The sequence below is a fragment of the Hylobates moloch genome, unplaced genomic scaffold (genome assembly GCF_009828535.3).
Source record: "Hylobates moloch isolate HMO894 unplaced genomic scaffold, HMol_V3 SCAFFOLD_18, whole genome shotgun sequence".
NCBI lineage: Eukaryota > Metazoa > Chordata > Mammalia > Primates > Hylobatidae > Hylobates > Hylobates moloch.
The window spans coordinates 8,513,982-8,532,154 of NW_026652293.1; the positions used below are offsets into that span (position 1 = coordinate 8,513,982).

Below are 18,173 nucleotides of genomic sequence, written 5' to 3' on the forward strand. Positions count from 1 at the left end.
AAGAGGAGAATGCCGGTCAGAGAGACAGCAGGTCTGTGTTGGTGACTTGTCTCTTGCATGAGTTCATTTAATGACCAATTTCATGGGAAATCCTCTCTTCTCCATCTCCACCCTCAGTATGGGTGACTGGGGCTGACCCCAACTAGAAAAAGGACAGAGGGACCCCAGTTAAGTAACAGCTGGAGACAACGCCAGGTAGGAGTGGATGGTCTCTTACCTAGGGTGGTACAGAGAGGACTCAGTCTTCCTATAGGAGAGCAAAGAACAGAGCCCCAGACCAGCTGGAGAGACACTCAGATCTTTCTAAAGTGTTTACTTGAGACTTATCTTCAGGGAGCTGAGATCACAGCAAGAACAACCAAAGTGGCCGGGTGCAGTGGCTCATGCCTGTAATCCCAGCACTTTGGGAGGCTGAGGCAGGTGGATCACCTGCGGTCAGGAGTTCGAGACCAGCCTGGACAATATGGTAAAACCCAGTCTCTACTAAAAATACAAAAATGAGGCTGGGTGCAGTGGCTCATGCCTGTAATCCCAGCACTTTGGGAGGCTGAGGTGGGCAGATCACCTGAGGTTGGGAGTTCGAGACCAACCTGACCAACATGGAGAAACCCCATTTCTACTAAAAATACAAAATTAGCCAGGCATGGTGGCGCATACCTGTAATCCCAGCTACTTGGGAGGCTGTGGCAGGAGAATCACTTGAACCTGGGAGGCGGAGGTTGCGGTGAGCCGAGATCATTCCATTTCACTCCAGCCTTGGCAACAAGAGCAAAACTCCGTCTCAAAAAAAACAAAACAAACAAACAAAAAACAAATTAGCTGGGCATGGTGGCACACACCTGTAGTCCCAGCTGCTCAGGAGGCTGAGGCAGGAGAATAGCTTGAACCCAGGAGGTGGAGGTTGCAGTGAGCCAAGATCGTGCCACTGCCCTCCAGCCTGGGCGACAGAGCAAGACTTTGTCTCAAAAAAAAAAAGAATAATCAAAGTAAGGCAACAAGAGAGGGATAAAAGACTACAAATAGGGTACAGTGTACACTGCTTGGGTGATGGGTGCATCAGAATCTCACAAATCCCCACTAAAGAACTTACTCATGTAACCAAACACCACCTGTTCCCCAATAACCCATGGAAAAAAAATTATAACAACTACTTAATGCCAGGTACATGCTGAGAAAATTAAACTGAAATAATTTGTTTCACTTAAAGCAAAAAAACAAAGTAAGGGCAACAAGAGAACCTTCGGCTGAGGTTGGCAGGGCGTCGAGACTGGGCACCCAGACCTCTCAGAATCACCTCTGATGCTTTTGGAATCAGAGCCAGCTTAGTGGATGGGTGCCTGGAGGAAGGCGCATGGCTGAGGTGGCACCGCTGGGCCCAGGATGCTTCATCCAGACAGTTGGGCCTTGGGGTATGGGGGGACCAAGGCGGGAGTGCTCTCCTGGGAGGCCCTGTGTCTGGCAGGCATCGCTGCTGTCACCAGCCCGACTGCTCTTCTGGCTGTCTGGGTGACTCAGGACCTGCCAGCAGGCCTGAATGTGCTGGGACAAGTCTCAGCCTCCCCTCCTTCCCCACATGCCTCCCCGAGGCCTAGTGGAGACCAAGCTTCCTCCTTCCATCTGCATCTGGAGTTTGGCTGCAAGCTCTCAGGCCCATGGGTCACTGCTGGCTGCTTTCCCAAGCCCTGCCCAACCCTGTCCCTGGGCAGATCAGAGCCCTCCCTGGGGGCCCCAGATGGCTGGCAGCATTCTAACAGGTCATTCCCCTAGAGTGAGATCCTGGGGTGTCATGGGGCAGGCACTCATACCTGACACCTACGAGCTTCACCGGTGTCCTAACAGTTGGGCAGCACGGATATGATTATCCCCATGTTTCAGCTGGGGAAACTGAGGCCCACAACCTCCACAGTCTCAACTCAAAAGCAGGCCTCTTGATTCCTGCTCTCCTTCCTAGACCCCACACCCAGGACCATGGGCTGGAGGCAGGAGGTACCCACAGACTGATACACTTGTGGAGTTGGGGTGGTGGCAGCCATCTTGGGTCAAATAGGCCAAATCCGGTCCTCTCTGAAGCTGGGGCTTGGCCTCTTGGGACTGGACCAGCTTTGTCTACCAGACTGAGGGGAGAGGCTGCTGGGAATAAGCAGGCTCTGGGTTCCCAGGGAAGAAGAACCCTAAGGACCTCTATTAGGCTTTCCAGGGTCAGAGGCTGAGGCTCACTTAGCCATCCTTGGCCTTGTATGTTCCTGTGGGGTGGGCCTGAGACTTCCCTGAACAGTTCTTCTGCACCTTAATATCTCACAGGGTCAGGAATGAGGAGCAGTAATAAATCTCGGGTTAATCCATTATATTCTAGGCCTTGTGCTTAAGTCTTGACCTGCAGAATGTCAAGTCTCCTGCACTCAAGCCTGTGAGCCAGTGCCATGTCATCTCCATTCCTCCTGGAAGATGAGGAGATTGGGCTGAGAGCAGCTCGAACCCTGTCCAAGGTGAGTGGCAGCACTGGGGTTTGAGCCTAGGTCTACTGGCTCCTTAATATTGGGATCCAGACTTGACTTAAGGGCCCTGGCTTTGAAGGGGAAATTGAGCCTGCCACGAAGATCCCTCCAGGTGCCCGGGCTGCAGCTCCCCTCCTCTCCCACCCTGTGGCCCCAAGTCTTTCCTCCTCCCTTCCCTCCCTCCATAGCTCAGAACCACTCCAGAGTAACCTGGGCTGGCAGGGGTTAAGTCACCTCCTGCTGGCCTGTGCTGTCTGCCTGCTTTGCTGTTTGCCAGGGCTGCACCTGTTGTAGCCCTACAGTTTTGATGAGGTTGGCAGGGAGTGCCAGCTCTGCACGGGCACGGTAAACATGCCACCTGCCTGCTTAGTGCTGCTGGAGCAGTAACATGCCAACTCCAACATGAATTCTTAGCTACTCCCTCTGTAGTGGACTCAGGCTGAGGGGAGCATACCAGCCTGGCTGAGACCTCCGGACCCTCAGGTGAGGGGCTGGGACCTGCAGGACAGGTGCTCTGGGAAGGGCCTGCCTGTTGGTCCTGCATTCTGAAGAAGAGTGGTCCCCAGCAGAGGAGGCCAGGTTGAAGTGGGGGCAATGCACTCCCTTTTTTCTTTTTCTTTTTTTTTATTTGAGACGGAGTTTCACTCTTGTCGCCCAGGCTGGAGTGCAATGGCACAATCTTGGCTCACTGCAACCTCCGCCTCCCAGGTTCAAGTGATTCTCCTGCCTCAGCATCCCAAGTAGCTGGGATTATAGGCATGTGCCACCATGCCCAGCTAATTTTGTATTTTTAGTAGAGATGGGGTTTCACCATGTTGGTCAGGCTGGTCTTGAACTCCTGACCTCAGGTGATCCACCCACCTCAGCCTCCCAAAGTGCTGGAATTACAGGCGTGAGCCATCATGCCGGGCCGCACCCCCTTTTTTCTAAAGGGCGAGAAGGCTCAAACACAAATCAAGGAAGCATCAGTGACCATCAGAGTCCCGGACAGGCAGGGCTTTATTAGACACGTTGTCATGATAAGGCAAACACAGGCTGGTGTTCTGTCCTTTTTGCAGATGACCCTGTGTAGCTGGGGCTGGTCTTCCCCCACCTCCTCTGTTCGCTGTCAGTCTCAGGATCAGCTGAGCATGCCCGCCACCCTCCCTCCCTTTTTCCTCCTGCCTTTCAGTGTGGGCTGTGGTTGGCAGTGACATTTAATTCAGGGAAGGCACCTGACCTTGGGGAGGAATGTGGGAAATGTCTGCAGCCTGGGGCAGCCACCCCCCACCTGGGGCCCAGGAATGTGGGCTCTAGGCCACCTGCGGCCCCCAAGGGAGGTGAGTGCAGGGTCCAGGAATGACACTGTTGGAAGGCCCCAGCAAGGTCACCTAGTGAAACTCTTACATTGTACAGAGGGTGAGGATGAGCCACCAATGCCACCCCCCATGGCACCAGCACAGCCTTCTCTCCAATCTGGTGACAGCACTGTCCCTGACTCTTGGTGTCTCCTCAAGCCTGAGGCCACAAGTACAGCGGCAACTTTTGATTTGTCAGACCCACAGAACTGCAGAATCTCCAAGCCCTTTGAAGTGAGCTGCTGCACATCCTCTACCGCTGATGTGGAGACTGAAGTGCAGAGAGATGTGAGTTGGCTGCCATCTACTCACTATGGGCCAGGACCCAGGTCTCTGGGATGGGTACATTTCCCACCATCCCTCCTGTTCCAGGTGCTGGAAGTCAGCATGTTTTCATCCCAGCAGGGAGATTCAGGTGGCCTCTCCTAAACCCCCACAGGGTTACTGCTGGGAGTGCAGTGCCTTCTGGGGTGCCCATCTGTGTGAACTGCCGGGAGTGGGTGCTGCAGCCACAGAGGGCCTGGTCACTACACTCAAGCCCACGCTCCAGCGCCTGGAGAGCAGGTGCTCTGTGCTCTGGCTGACGGCTCTGAGAAAACCAAGCTAACTCCAGCAGCTGCGTTCTTTGGGTCCGCACTGGGAGAAAGCGTTAGGGTAAGGACTCTGCTGCCCTCTCGTGGCCTCACTTGGGCATAGCTGCGGCCATTCACGCCACTGGCGGCTCACCTGCTCCGAACTGTGGAAATCTCTCTCCTAATTGCCCTCGCCTGGACTCCAAGAGGCCTGCACGGGGTGGATATCATCCCTCCTATCATACCACTTAGGCCATGCCTTGTTCCTTGTTGGATCCTGGAGGAAGAGGGCCTCAGGTCAACAGGAGAGGCCTAGCCTGTGTTACCCAGAACGCTTGGGTGTGGGGAGAGACGTGGTGGTTCCCACAGACACAACCTAATCAACCAACACCAGACAGGATGGTTTGAAAATTTAGAGGATATTTATTTCTCAGGAAGGTGCACAACAGCTGGCAGGCACTGCTTTCCCTGCTGTAGGGGATTCCTCTCTCCTTTTCCAAGAAATCCCCTGTCTTCTTGGAAGTGCCCATGGGAGGCTGGGATGTGAAAAGAAACCATACACAACACTCCAGAGCCTTAAAAAAATAAAGCAACAACCTCCTCCACACGAATACACACTTACAAAATAAATAGACGGATAAAAGAGAGGCCACGTGCCTCCCATCCCGGCTGTAGGGCTGCTTGGGGAGAGTGGGGCTGGGTGGCTCGGTCCCACTTCTCCCAGCCAGGATGATCCAGAAGCTAAATGGAATGGAAGGGCCCTGGCTTCAGAGAGAGGACAGGGCAGGACCTCTCCCGGTGCTCAGCAGGGAAGACACTGGGGGCATGGGTAGGGAACAAAGGAACAAATAAATAAATAAATAGAACCCAACAGCACTCCCAGAGGCCTAAGGGCTTAGGGTGAGGCTCAGGGGGACCCTGGGGCCTGTTGCCCTGAAAATAACAGATCCAGTACAGGCAGAAAGAACAGCAGGGAAAACACAAGCCGCATCCACCTGACCTGCAGAGCCCAGCCCCAGAAGGAGGTTTCAAATCAGCTCTACAGGGAGGAGGGGTGGGGTGGGGGTGCTGAGCTCCACACTAGCTGCTCTGAGCCTGCTCTCTGGCCCTGGAGGTGCCTGAAGGCTAGGGACCCTCCCATCCCTGTGTTCTCTGGGGCCAGCAGAGCCTCCTCCCTCACTCTCCAGCCTTCATCCTCACCATCTCCACCAGAGGAAACCGTAGCTATCTCCGAGGTGGGCTCTTTCCTAGGAAAGTTGAGGCAGAGCCCTCTCTTCCTATTCTTAATGGCCTTCCTGACCTGGGGCATCCTGAGGGTCAGCTGGGAGAAGTCCTTGTGTAACTATAAATAATCAAAACAATCCAACCCCATGTCCACCTCTGCTCCACTTGGCCACAGGTGCCCGCACTATCTCCAGCCAGGGCTGCATTCTAAGCTCCCTTCGGGCCAACAGGGAGAAGGTGTCAGACAGAAGCAAGTACAGAGAAGGGGGCAGGAGCTGCTGGAATGGACAGTTTGGGCAGGAGGCCAAACTGGACACATGAAGAAGTCCAAGGGTCCCTCCTGGAGAAGTGTGGCCAGCTAGGGGCCAGAGAGCACGGGGTCGGCATGGCTGGCCACTCAGCTGGGCAGCAACACGTGCTCCAGGAGGTAGGTGAGGGAGTCCCAATGCTTCCAGAGGAGGAACAGGAGGAGGACCAGGAGGGCGGTGCTGGTGATGCGCAGGCGTGTCTTCATGAGGGGCGTGATGAAGTTGGCGATGGTGGACACAAACACCAGCAGCACGGCCATGAGCGCCAGGATCACGTTGATGAATTTGCCCAGCAGCGCCCGTGCATTGGCGTTCTCCACGCCCTCCAGCTGCACCACCTGCTGCTGTTGCTGCTGCAGCTCCAGCTTGGTGACCCGGGTCAGGCAGGACTCCACGGCCTCCTGCAGGGGCAGAGGGGCTGGCACGTGGGCGCTCAGGATAGGCAGGACCCCTAGGCTGAAAACCTACCTACCCCACTGAGAAGGTGCCTATAACGAAGTCTCCTCTCCAAAGGCCAGGAGGAGTGGAGGTTGACCAGCTGTAACTGGGGTCAGAGCCCTTTAAGGATGACTCTTTGGGGAAGATGCTAGGAAATGAGAGTCTTGATTACTAGGGAAGGAAAGGAGCTGGCCCAATCCCAGCTGGCTCCCTCTTGAGGCAGGCTGGAGCCTGGAAACTCCAATTACTCATTTGCAAAGCTGCCATCAAAGAGGTGGGGGGCATGGCGGCCCTTGCCCTGGGGGCTTGCCTCTGCACAGTGCACGCTCTCAGCCTCAGGCCTGTCTTGCTCATCTCCACTCCGCCCCCGCTATGCTGCCCTCTTCATCCACGTGCCTATCTGCCCCGGCCAACAGGCCAGCCTGTGTCTATCATGCCCCACGCGACAAAAACCCTAACCCTCTGGCTGCTGCCAGCTCTACCAGCACATCTGGGGCCTCCCAAGTTCGCCCTGGCCATACCTGGATGTCCCGCGCCCTCTCATAGGACTGGTAGGCCACCTTCTCCTCCATGCTGGCCAGCTCCTGCTTCAGGTTCGTCATCTCGTTCTGGTGAAGCTCAGTCAGGTCGTTGAGCTGCTCCTCCAGCCGCTCATACCTGGCGGAGGGAGAGAGAGTGACACCAGTCCTGGCTCCCCAAGCCTCCCTTCTCTCCCACAGTTGATTCATTCATTCTCTCAATAAACAATGACTCAGCCCACCCCACGTGTCCAGCTCTGCTCTAATTTTAACAGCAACAACAATAGAAGCTACTATTTACACAGCACTTCTTAGGTGTAGGCACTGTGCTAAGCATTTTACCTCCATGACCCCATAGAATCCTCCCCACAATCCCATGAGATAGGTGCCAGTGTCATGTCCATTTTACAGAGGAGAAGACTGAGGCATGGAGGCTGAGGAGCCTGCCTAGGATCACACAGCTCATGAAGGGAGCAGTTAAGGATTGGCTGACTTCAACCTGGGCTCTTAAGCCCTAGGCTCAGATGCTCGCTGGGTACCAGGGACACATGGGTGTAGAGGACACAATCCCGGCTCTGAAGGCACAAAATAGCGTAAGATGACTATTATGTGAGGAGTGGTTAGTTTTTAGGTGGGGCTCCCCTTCAATTTTCCAAGCCTTCTTCATATATATGGAGAAGAAAAAGAGAAAGTGCTAGCTAAGGAAAAGATCCCCCCACAAGCCCAGGGAGCGAGCGGCAAGCACTGCAGAGACACAGAGCAAAGGGCAGCAAAGGGCAGCACAGGACCGGAGGGAGACACAGAAGGAGAGGCCGAGAGATGTCAGCTCCGTTCCAGGCTGGCCCCAGGAGCTCCAACCGGAGGTTCACATTTTGGAAGCTACACATTCATTCACATGCTTCAACCTTACAGTCTGGACTCATTGTATCTTTATGACCCTATGAAGAAGGGATTACCATGTCATCCCTGACTTGAGGTCAGGAGATCGAGACCAGCCTGGCCAACATGGTGAAACGCTGTCGCTACTAAAAATACAAAAAATGAGCCGGGTGTGGTGGTGTGTGCCTGTAATCCCAGCTACTCAGGAGGCTGAGGCAGGAGAATCGCTTGAACCCAGGAGGCAGAGGTTATAGTGAGCTGAGATCATGCCACTGCACTCCAGCCTGGGTGACAGAGAGACTCCGCCTCCAAAAAAATAAGAAAAAAAGAAAGAAGGGTCCTTAGGGCCTTGTGCTGGCCCCTTCCAGTGGGCAGGATGCTGCAGATGCTCCTCTGACTGCCTCCACACCCTGGGTCTGAAACCCGGTGCTCCTTGCCTCATTCCAGGTCCCGCTGGGCTGCAGGAGGGGATGGGCAGGCACCTACCTGTAGCGCTCCTCCTGCAGGCACTGGGTCATGTAGGTGTAGTCCCTCTGCAGCTGAGTCTTCAGGTCTTCCATGGAGTCCTCCAGGTGAGACTGTCCTTCCTTGATCTCCCGTAGCTCTTCCAGCAGAGCATCCAGGTTTCCAGGAGCACCATACAGTGCATTGGATTTAGGGCTCCCCAGCGCCCCACCAGGCCCAGCCCCGGAGTTGCTGCCTGCCCCGGCTGAGCTGGCACTGGCGCTGGAGCACTCGTCATCGCTGCCATACTTGGGGCTGGAGACAAGTGTGGCACTGCCGCTCAGTGCCCGGGCTGCCTCCTCAGGGGGCCCATCTTCCAGGGGGTCCTTCAAGTGGGCGATGTTGTCAGCACTGCCAAACTTGTTGCGGATGAGGCTGGCAAACTCCCGGGGCTTGGACACCACGGCGGTGTGGGTGGCCTGCGAGAGGCCGGAGAGGCTGCCCTTGACACCCTCCACCACGCCGCCCCCAAAGCCACTGATGCCTGCGCGCACGTTGGCGCCCACGTCCTTCAGCCCCTGCTGCATGTCCCGCAGCACGTCCTTGGGCTGCCGCGAGGGCCCGTTCTGCTCAATCTCCTTCAGGCGCCGGCGGTAGTGCTCCAGCTTCTTGTGCAGCTGGGCGATGGTCTGGGCCGACTTCTGGTTCTTCTTCTCGAACACTTGCTTGATGCGTGACACCTGCTGCTTGTCCGCGTTGTTGGCCAGTTTCAGGTACTCCGCCACGTTGTCGTCGCGAGCCTCCTGCTCGATCTTGATCTGCTCGGTGATCTTCAGGATCTTCTGGTGCAGGTGGTCAATGGCGGCCTTGGTCCGCTGGGGGTCCGGTGCCCCATCGGGCACGTCCAGGCTGATGGGGCCGTCAGTGTCACCATGGCTGGCGGGAAGGCTCAGGGCCACCAGGTCTCCCTTGTCGACCTGGGGAAAGAGGCAGGCAGAGGAAGCATGGGTAAACCCTGAGACCATAGGAGTGCCCCTGAATGCCTCTGGACTTGGTTTTTCTATCTAGAAAATGGATGCAGGAGTCCAAAAGAAGACAACCACCACAAGAACATTATTCCCTGACAGCCACTTACACAGGGCTCTCACATCTGCGCTCTACCCTGTCCCCACAGCATCCCCAAAATGCAGTCTAGGCAGAGCTGCTCCTCTTTTGGCCCAGGAAGGTCAAACAAGCTGTTCAGGGACACATGGCCAGGAAGGGACAGAACCTCCAGCCCAGAACTCTTTTATTTATTTGTTTATCTATTTATTTGAGACAGAGTCTCGCTCTGTTGCCCAGGCTGGACTGCAGTAGCGTGATCTCAGCTCACTGCACCCTCCACCTCCCTGGTTCAAGGGATTCTCCTGCCTCTGCCTCCCGAGAAGCCGGTATTACAGGCACCCACCACCATGCCTGGCTAATTTTTGTATTTTTAGTAGAGACAGGGTTTCACCGTGTTGGCCAGGCTGGTCTCGAACTCCTGACCTCAAGTGATCTGCCTGCCTTGGCCTCCCAAAGTGCTGGGATTATAGGTGTAAGCCACTGCTCCTGGCCCCAGCCCAGAACTCTTAACGCTCCAGCACATGGACCAGGCAGGTCTGAGGCGTCATTGGAGTCATGGGGTTGGATTTCTGCGGAATGAGACAAATTTTCTCTCTGGACTTAACCACCTCATGAGGCTCCTGCCTTGAGCAGGCCTCTCCCTCGGAGCTGACCAATGCCTACACTTGGTGCCCTGCCTGCCTGCCCTCACCACCCCATCTTCACTAACGCAGCTCGGTGGGCCACCCTGCCTCTGCTGACACCTCTCCCAGGCCCTCCATTACCTTACGGCTCTCCAGAGTCATTGGAAACATTTTCCGCTTCATAATGGTGGGAGCCCCCAGTCCTTCCTAGTCTCCGAGAATTGGGAGAGGAGCATGCCCCACCCCCACCCTGCTGGCCAGGTCCCCAAGGACTAAAGTCCCAGAAGTAACTGAAAGGCCAAGGGAACCAGGGATCAGTTTGGGGGCCTGAGGCTACCAGCCACCCAGCTTTGCAGAGGGTGAATGCGTAGGAAGGAAATGACAGCCCCCTTCACTCTCCACCAGGCGGGCAGGCTTCCCGAGTGCATCAGGGTGGCACCAAAGTCGGAGAGACAAGGAAAGGAGAAGAGAAACTAAGAAAGGATGGGGGGAGGGAGAGAAAGAAGGAAAAGGTCGCAGGAGATAGGAAAGATGGGAAGTGTAAGGTGGGCTGAAAGCGGGGAGGCCTGAGCCCCGCTCCCCTGGCGCCTGGTTCCTCTCAGCGTGTTGGAGGATCTTTCTGTCCACAGCTGAGTCCCCAGTGTCTTATCGCCATGCAACAACAGAAGCAGCAGGAAATGGCTCAACCCCATGTATTTTTACACACAGCACACCCCAAGCAAGGATGGGTCAGATCATTCGCCCTTAGTATGTATGGGTGGGGGCAGGGGTGTGGTCAGATATATGTGGGGGAAGGGGTTAAACACAAAGAAAGTGGCCCAGTCACGTGCACTGGAACTGGAAATGGTCCCTGCCAATTACAGGCATAAGTCACTTGGCTTGATTCTGCCAAGGTGCAAAGTTATTGGAAAAGACGATTGAAAACAATAGCCCTGCCAAACTCAGGAGCCAGGGGAGTGGCTCCTCTGTGGGCTTCCACTGGGGCTTTTCCAGGTTCCACTTCCCCCTGGGGATGCTGTGGACAACCACAACCCCATCCCTAATCTCTCCTGAAGTCAGGACTTCCCTCTTATGTTTGCTTTGGGTCTCCCCTCATCCCCTCTTGCCCTCCCAGCAGGTGCTTATACCTTCAGGACTCTGCTTCTCAGAATTTCTGAACTTTCATACCCACAGTCTCCTTTAAGTGATCTGCTCCAAGGTCTAACTGTCCCAGTAGCCTGACTTAAAACCCTACCCTGCAGTTAGGCTGCTTCTTTCTGCCTTGTTCCCTGCAGTGACAGCAAAAAGCCCATCTATCCATTTTCCTGACCTTCGTGTCCTCACCGACAATAAGGGGGTAATCACAGCTACTCTCAGGTCTTTTGTGAGAGCTATGCAAGATGATGTCTGGCAAGCACTTGGCATAGTGCGAAGCATACAGAAGGTGCTCATTAAACGCTGAGTCTGAATCTAGGCAGCGTAATCCCTTTTTTCCCCTGGGAGAAAAAACGCCTGTAATCAAGCTGGCCTAAATTTATTTCAGAGATTATACCAACAAATTTGCTCCATATTGCTAGAACTACACAAAATTAAGGGTTTTTTTTTCTTTTTTTTGGTTTTTGGTTTTTTTTTGGAGTCGGGGTCTCACTCTGTCACCCAGGCTGGAATGCAGTGGCGCCATCTCAGCCCACTGCAACCTCTGCCTCCTGGGTTCAAGTGATTCTCCTGCCTCAGCCTCCTGAGTAGGTGGGATTACAGGCATGAGCCACCATGCCCGGTTAATTTTTTTGTATTTTTAGTAGAAATGGGGTTTCACCATGTTGGCCAGGCTGCTCTTGAACTCCTGATCTCAGAGGATCCACCCGCCTCAGCCTCCCAAAGTGCTGGGATTACAGGCATGAGTCACCGCACCAAGCCCAAAATTAAGTTTTATAGGCAACACATGGCCTTTGATGTTACAGAACCTCTCTTTTTTTTTTTTTTTTTTTTTTCTGAGACGGAGTCTTGCTCTGTCGCCCAGGCTGCAGTGCAGTGGCGCGATCTCGGCTCACTGCAAGCTCCGCCTCCAGGGTTCACGCCATTCTCCTGCCTCAGCCTCCGGAGTAGCTGGGACTACAGGCGCCCGCCACCACGCCCGGCTAATTTTTTGCATTTTTAGTAGAGACGGGGTTTCACCATGTTAGCCAGGATGGTCGCGATCTCCTGACCTCATGATCCGCCTGCCTCGGCCTCCCAAAGTGCTGGGATTACAGGCTTGAGCCACTGCGCCGGGCCCAGAACCTGTCTCTCTTATAAAGCTGCTGCCCTTTCCACAGACGCCCAGCTCTCTTTCACTGTCTTCCTGGGAGAAAGAATATCTAGAAAATGGGTTCTGGGGCCAGGTGCGGTGGCTCACGCCTGTAATCCCAGCACTTTGGGAGGCTGAGGCGGGTGGATCATGAGGTCAGGGGTTCGAGACCAGCCTGACCAACATGGTGAAACCCCCCGTCTCTACTAAAAATACAAAAATTAGCTTGGCGTGGTGGCAGACGCCTGTAGTCCCAGCTACTCAGGAGGCTGAGGCAGGAGAATTGCTTGAACTGGGAGGCAGAGGTTACAGTGAGCCTAGATCGCGCCACTGCACTCCAGCCTGGGTGACAGAGCGAGACTCTGTCTCAAAAAAAAAAGAAAAGACACTTTGGGAGGCCGAGGCGGGCGGATCACGAGGTCAGGAGATCGAGACCACGCTGAAACCCCGTCTCTACTAAAAATACAAAAAAAATTAGCCGGGCGTGGTGGCGGGCGCCTGTAGTCCCAGCTACTCGGAGAGGCTGAGGCAGGAGAATGGCGTGAACCCGGGAGGCGGAGCTTGCAGTGAGCCAAGATCGTGCCACTGCACTCCAGCCTGGGCGACAGAGCAAGACTCCGTCTCAAAAAAAAAAAAAAAAAAAGAAAAGAAAAGAAAATGGGTTCTGAATCTGGCTGCATCACTCATCACTGCCATTTGCTCATCTTTGTAACAGGGACAGAGTCTGTCCCACCTACTTAGGGGGAGAGTGGGAGGAGCTAATAAGAAATGGATGTGAAATGCTGTGAAAAGCAAAGTCTCCACCTGCCGTGGCTCCTTCCTGGCAGCTTGGCTCTCTCCTCCCTTGATTTGGCATCTTTCTGGCTTACAAATGGAAAACCAGCCGGGCGCGGTGGCTCACGCTTGTAATCCCAGCACTTTGGGAGGCCGAGGCAGGCGGATCACGAGGTCAGGAGATCGAGACCACGGTGAAACCCCGTCTCTACTAAAAACACAAAAAATTAGCCGGGCGTGGTGGCAGGTGCCTGTAGTCCCAGCTACGCGGAGAGGCTGAGGCAGGAGAATGGCATGAACCCGGGAGGCAGAGCTTGCAGTGAGCCGAGATCGCGCCACTGCACTCCAGCCTGGGTGACAGAGTGAGACTCCGTCTCAAAAAAAAAAAAAAAAAAAAAAAATGGAAAACCAGAGTTGAAGCTGGCTGTGAAATCCCCATTAATGAGAGGAGAAGAAACACTCCTGGGAAAAACAGCAGAGGCCTGGGCTGAAGCCCTGGCCCCCTCGCCTACCCTTCTTCTCTACCCTAGGACCCAGACTTGAGCCTAACAGTCCTGCAGCAGGACACCAGCTCCTCCCATCCCTCCATGGAGGCCTGGACACCTCCTTGGTGACATGGTCTGCAATGCCTGGATTGAGCGGGTCAGTCTCCAGTCACAGAACATATCCCCATTTTATTCTCTCCCCTGTGGAGACTCAGCTCCACTGGCTTCCAGAGAGGTGGCATATTTTCCCTATGGCCTCTGGGCTCTTCTCTTTTTCTCAAATTCTAAATGTTTTGGACAAAGGATAAGGATAGCAATTATAGTTGGCCTTCTGTATCTGAGAATTCCACATCCATGGATTTAACCAGCCATGGATTAAAATAATAATAATACAAATGTTAAAATACAGGGGCCAGGTGCAGTAGCTCACACCTGTAATCCCAGCACTTTGGGAGGCCAATTGCTATAAATGGAAATAATAGTGCTACCCATCTTGTGAGGTTAATACTGGGCGGATCACCTGAGGTTAGGAGTTCGAGACCAGCCTGGCCAACATGCTGAAACCCTGTCTCTACTAACAATACAAAAATTGGCTGGGTGTGGGATGTGGTGGCGGGCACCTGTAGTCCCAGCTACTCAGGAGGCTGAGGCGGGAGAATGGCGTGAACCTGGGAGGCGGAGCTTGCAGTGAACTGAGATCGCGCCACTGCACTCCAGCCTGGGCAACAGAGCAAGACTCTGTCTCAAAAAAAAAAAAAAAGATTGGCTGGCTGTTGTGGCATGTTCCAGTTGTTCCTGCTACTCAGGAGGCTGAGGCAGAAGAATCACTTGAACCTAGGAGGCGGAAGTTGCAGTGAGCCAAGATTGCACCACTGCACTCCAGCCTGGGTGACAGAGACTCCGTCTCAAAAAGAAAAACAAAAAAAACAGTGTAACACTATTTTCTATTTTCATAGTATTTACATTGTACTAGGTATTGTATGTAATCTAGAGATGATTTAAAGGGAGGATGTGTGCAGGTTCTATGCAAATACTACACTATTTACTGTATGAGACTTCAGCAATCTGGAGCTTTGGTATCTGCAGGAGGTCTTGGAACCAATCTCTTTCAGACACTATCATTTCTTGACATATGTCAGACTTGTCTCTAAGTGTTTACACCTATTAATTCATTTAATCCCAGTATTAACCTCACAAGATGGGTAGCACTATTATTTCCATTTTATAGGAGAGAAAACCAAGGCCTACAGATGTAACTTGCCCAGGACTACACAACTAGTAAGTAAAGAACCTAGGATATAAATCCTGTCTGGCTCCAAAACTCAGGGCCTAACCTCACCTTGGAGGGCTGGGTAGCTCTGACAGATCCACAGCTTCAGATACCTTTGGCTGGGAGAGCTGGCCCTCTGCCACCTTTTCAGGAAGCAAGAGTCTAATCGGTGGTTGTCAACCACAGCCCAGCCTCACTCCACAGCAATGAAATTGGAATTTCATACAGCTATGACTGCAGGCTTTTTTTGTTTTTTGTTGAGTTAGAATCACTCTGTTGCCCAGGCTGGAGTGCTGGAATGCAGTAAGGTAATCATGGTTCACTGCAGCCTTGACTTCCCCAGGCTCAAGTGATCCTCCCACCTCAGCCTCCCCAGTAGCAGGGACTACAGGTACATGCCACCACACCCGGCTAATTTGTGTTTTTTTTTGTAGAGACAGGGTTTTGCCATGTTGTCCAGGCTGGTCTCAAACTCCCGGGCTTAAGCGATCCTCTTGTCTTGGCCTCCTAAAGTGCTGGGATTACAGGCCTGAGCTATGCTGCACTCGGCCAGACTGTGGGTTTTTACACCCCGAGAGAGCAAGGAAAAAGAAAGGAATTCTCGCCAGCCCTGTCCTGCCTTCTCCACATCTGAGGGCATGCAAATCTTTAGAAATGGCCAAATATTGGCCATACATTTAAAATCACCTCTGAAGACTTATCACGGTGACATCTCCAGCCTTCCTCACTGGAGGTAACCCTTAATCTCACTGGTCTCCATGCAGACTCCACTTGCCCACCCAGCCCACTCTCGTGCTTAGGGGTGTGTGTGTGTGTACCTGCATGCATGTGGGCAAACCTCAGAACAAGAGACAGGTTTGTGTGTGTTGCGGGAGGTGGTGGGGGGTGCTTGAGGGAACACTCTGTGGGAGATACCAAGATCCTGTTTGTGGTTTTTGCTTTCAAGGCTGGAACACCTCGGCAACCACTTCCATCTGAATTAACTCCCTTCAATAACTCCCCCTGCCAATCAGAGACTTTTACTACGGACTCACCACGAGATCCCAATTGAGACTGAGCTCATCCCTGCTTGTAGCCTGGAGCTCAACCTTAGGAAAGCATCTAAGAGCTTCTCCTCAACACCAGCCTCCTCCTTAGATCCTGCAGTCCCCACCCCACCCATCAGGGATGCAAAGAAGGACACAGGGATGTAGGCAGAGTTTGCCTGGAGCCCCAGCCTGCATTGAGATACTCCTCAAGTCAAGGATGGTGTAGCCTCCCTCTGGGGCAAACCTCACATTTATCTCACTTGGATCTGCCTTCTTCACACACAGGCTGACCAAACCCAGGAAAGGTTATTTCAAAGTTTGGAGAACGAGGGAAACACCCTGCATGCTAACAGGAAATAGCAGACATCCCCCCATCCTTCCCCTCCAGGATCTTTAGTCCCTGCCCCTGTCCCTGGAGGGAACCCAAGACCTCCAGATCCCTTAGAGGCTGAGCTGTCTAGTTACAACTCTCAGAAGCAGAGTTGGAGCTGGCTGGGAAATCCCCATGAATGAGAGGAGAGACACAACTGGGCCTGGTGTGTGGAGGGGGCCTTGGGCTGGGATCCTGGTCCTCTTGCCAGCCCCTCTTCTCTACCCCAGGGTCAAGATTCCAGCCTGGGAGTCCTGCAGCAGGACGCCCGCTTTTTCCTACCCTTCACAGAGGTTTACAATGCCTGGGATCTGCTGTTGGGTCTCCAATCACAGAACATCACTTTGCTCTCCTTCCCCGTGGAGGGAGCTGGCGTGTCTGAAGAAGGTGGGAGCTCTCCATGCCCTGCCTTCCCCGGCACATGTACCCAGGGTGACAGCTACCTTTCAGGACTCGATGGAGAGAGGGCAACCAAGGTAAACAGAGCCAAGGAGCTGGTAGACAGATAGGGAGAGGTACAAAGAGGGATTATGCTTTAACAAAGGAAAGAAAATTAGTGAACAAGAAGAAAAAGATGAGAAAGCTGTTCAGAGTGCTGGAACAGGACAGAGGGTGAGAAAAGGAGAAAGATTTGCCAAAAGAACAGCCATGAGACAGGATACAGGGTCTGCAGAAGGTAAATGAAAGGGCTTTAAAGTTGGAGTTGGGCACTAATTTAGATCCTGGCTCTGTCACTTACCAGCTGAGAGCTATCAGGACGATGAGATGAAACACTGAGTAAAGGGCATAAAGCAGGTGCTTAGAAACAAATACAAACAAATTAAGAGACACTTCACACCCTCAGAATGACTATAATAATTTTTTTTTTTTGAGACAGGTTCTCACTTCATCGCCTGGGCTGGAATGCAATGGCATGATCGTGGATCATTGTAGTCTCGATATCCCAGGCGTAAGCAATCCTCCCACCTCAGCCTCCTAAGTAGCTGGGGCCACAGGCATGAGTCACCAAGCCCAGCCCCTAGTAATTTTTAGAAAGGAAATAAGTGGGCTGCACACAGTGGCTCACACCTGTGGTCCCAGCACTTTTGGAGGCCAAAATGGGAAAATTGCTTGAGTCCAGGAGTTTAAGACTAGCCTGGGCAACACAGCAAGACCTGTCTCTACAAAAAATAAAAAAACAGCCAGGTGTGGTGGTGCAAGCCTGTAGTCCCAGCTACTCAGGAAGCTGAGGCAGGAGGATGGCTTGAGCCCAGGAGTTCGAGACTGCAGTGAGCTATGATCACATATGCCACTGCACTCCAGCCTGGGCAACAGAGTGAGACCCTGCTTCAAAAAATAAAACAAAAAAAAAAGGAAATAAGTGTTGGTGAGCATGTGCAGGAATTGGAAGCTTTGTGCAGCATACCTAAAACAGCACAGCTGATGTGGAAAACAGTTTGGGAGTTCCTCAAAAAGTTAACATAGAATTACTTTATGACCCAGCAATTCCACTCCTAGATATTTTCAATTTCCAAAAGAATTGAAAATGAGTATTCAACACTCATTTGTACACAAATGCTCACAGCAGCAATATTCACAATAGCCAAAAGGCAGACATAACTCAGATGTCCATTAACTGATGAATGGGTCAACAAAATGTGACATTTCTTGCAACGAAATACTATTCAGCCATAAAAGAAACAAAGTGCCGGTAATGCTCCAACATGGGTGAACCTCAATAACATTAGGCTAAGTGAAAGAAACCAGACAAGAAAGGCCACATAATGAATGATTCCATTATATGAAATATCCAGAACAGTTAAATCCACAGAGACAGAAAGCTGATTAGTGGCTGCCAGGGGGCTGGGGTGGGGGTGGGGGAAGGAATGGGGAGTGACAGCTTAATGGGTACAGGGTTTCCTTGGGGGTGCTGAAAATGTTTAGGAACTAGATGGAGGTGATGTTTCAACAACTGGGTGTGGAAAGCCAGGGTCCTCCACTGGCCTGGGCTGCAGCTCCCACCATTGTCCATTACAGAGTGGGTCTGCAGGAGGGTCTC

At 53.0% G+C, this 18,173-nt stretch overlaps 2 protein-coding genes across 5 annotated transcripts in view; both read right to left on the reverse strand.

Moving 5' to 3' along the window:
- Positions 1–18,173, reverse strand: part of RHEX (regulator of hemoglobinization and erythroid cell expansion) — a 919,952-nt gene that overhangs the window by 773,675 nt on the left and 128,104 nt on the right. The gene's annotated exons all lie outside the window — the stretch shown is intronic.
- Positions 4,808–18,173, reverse strand: part of TMCC2 (transmembrane and coiled-coil domain family 2) — a 45,914-nt gene continuing 32,548 nt past the window's right edge. For all 4 annotated transcript variants that reach the window (XM_032136859.2, XM_032136860.2, XM_032136861.2 and 1 more), the window contains 3 exons: positions 8,258–9,192; positions 6,896–7,031; positions 4,808–6,337 (listed from right to left, as the gene is read on the reverse strand). In XM_032136859.2, coding sequence (XP_031992750.1) covers positions 6,026–6,337; positions 6,896–7,031; positions 8,258–9,192 — 1,383 coding nt within the window. In that variant the 3' untranslated portion in view covers positions 4,808–6,025. The remainder of the gene's footprint in view (positions 6,338–6,895; positions 7,032–8,257; positions 9,193–18,173) is intronic.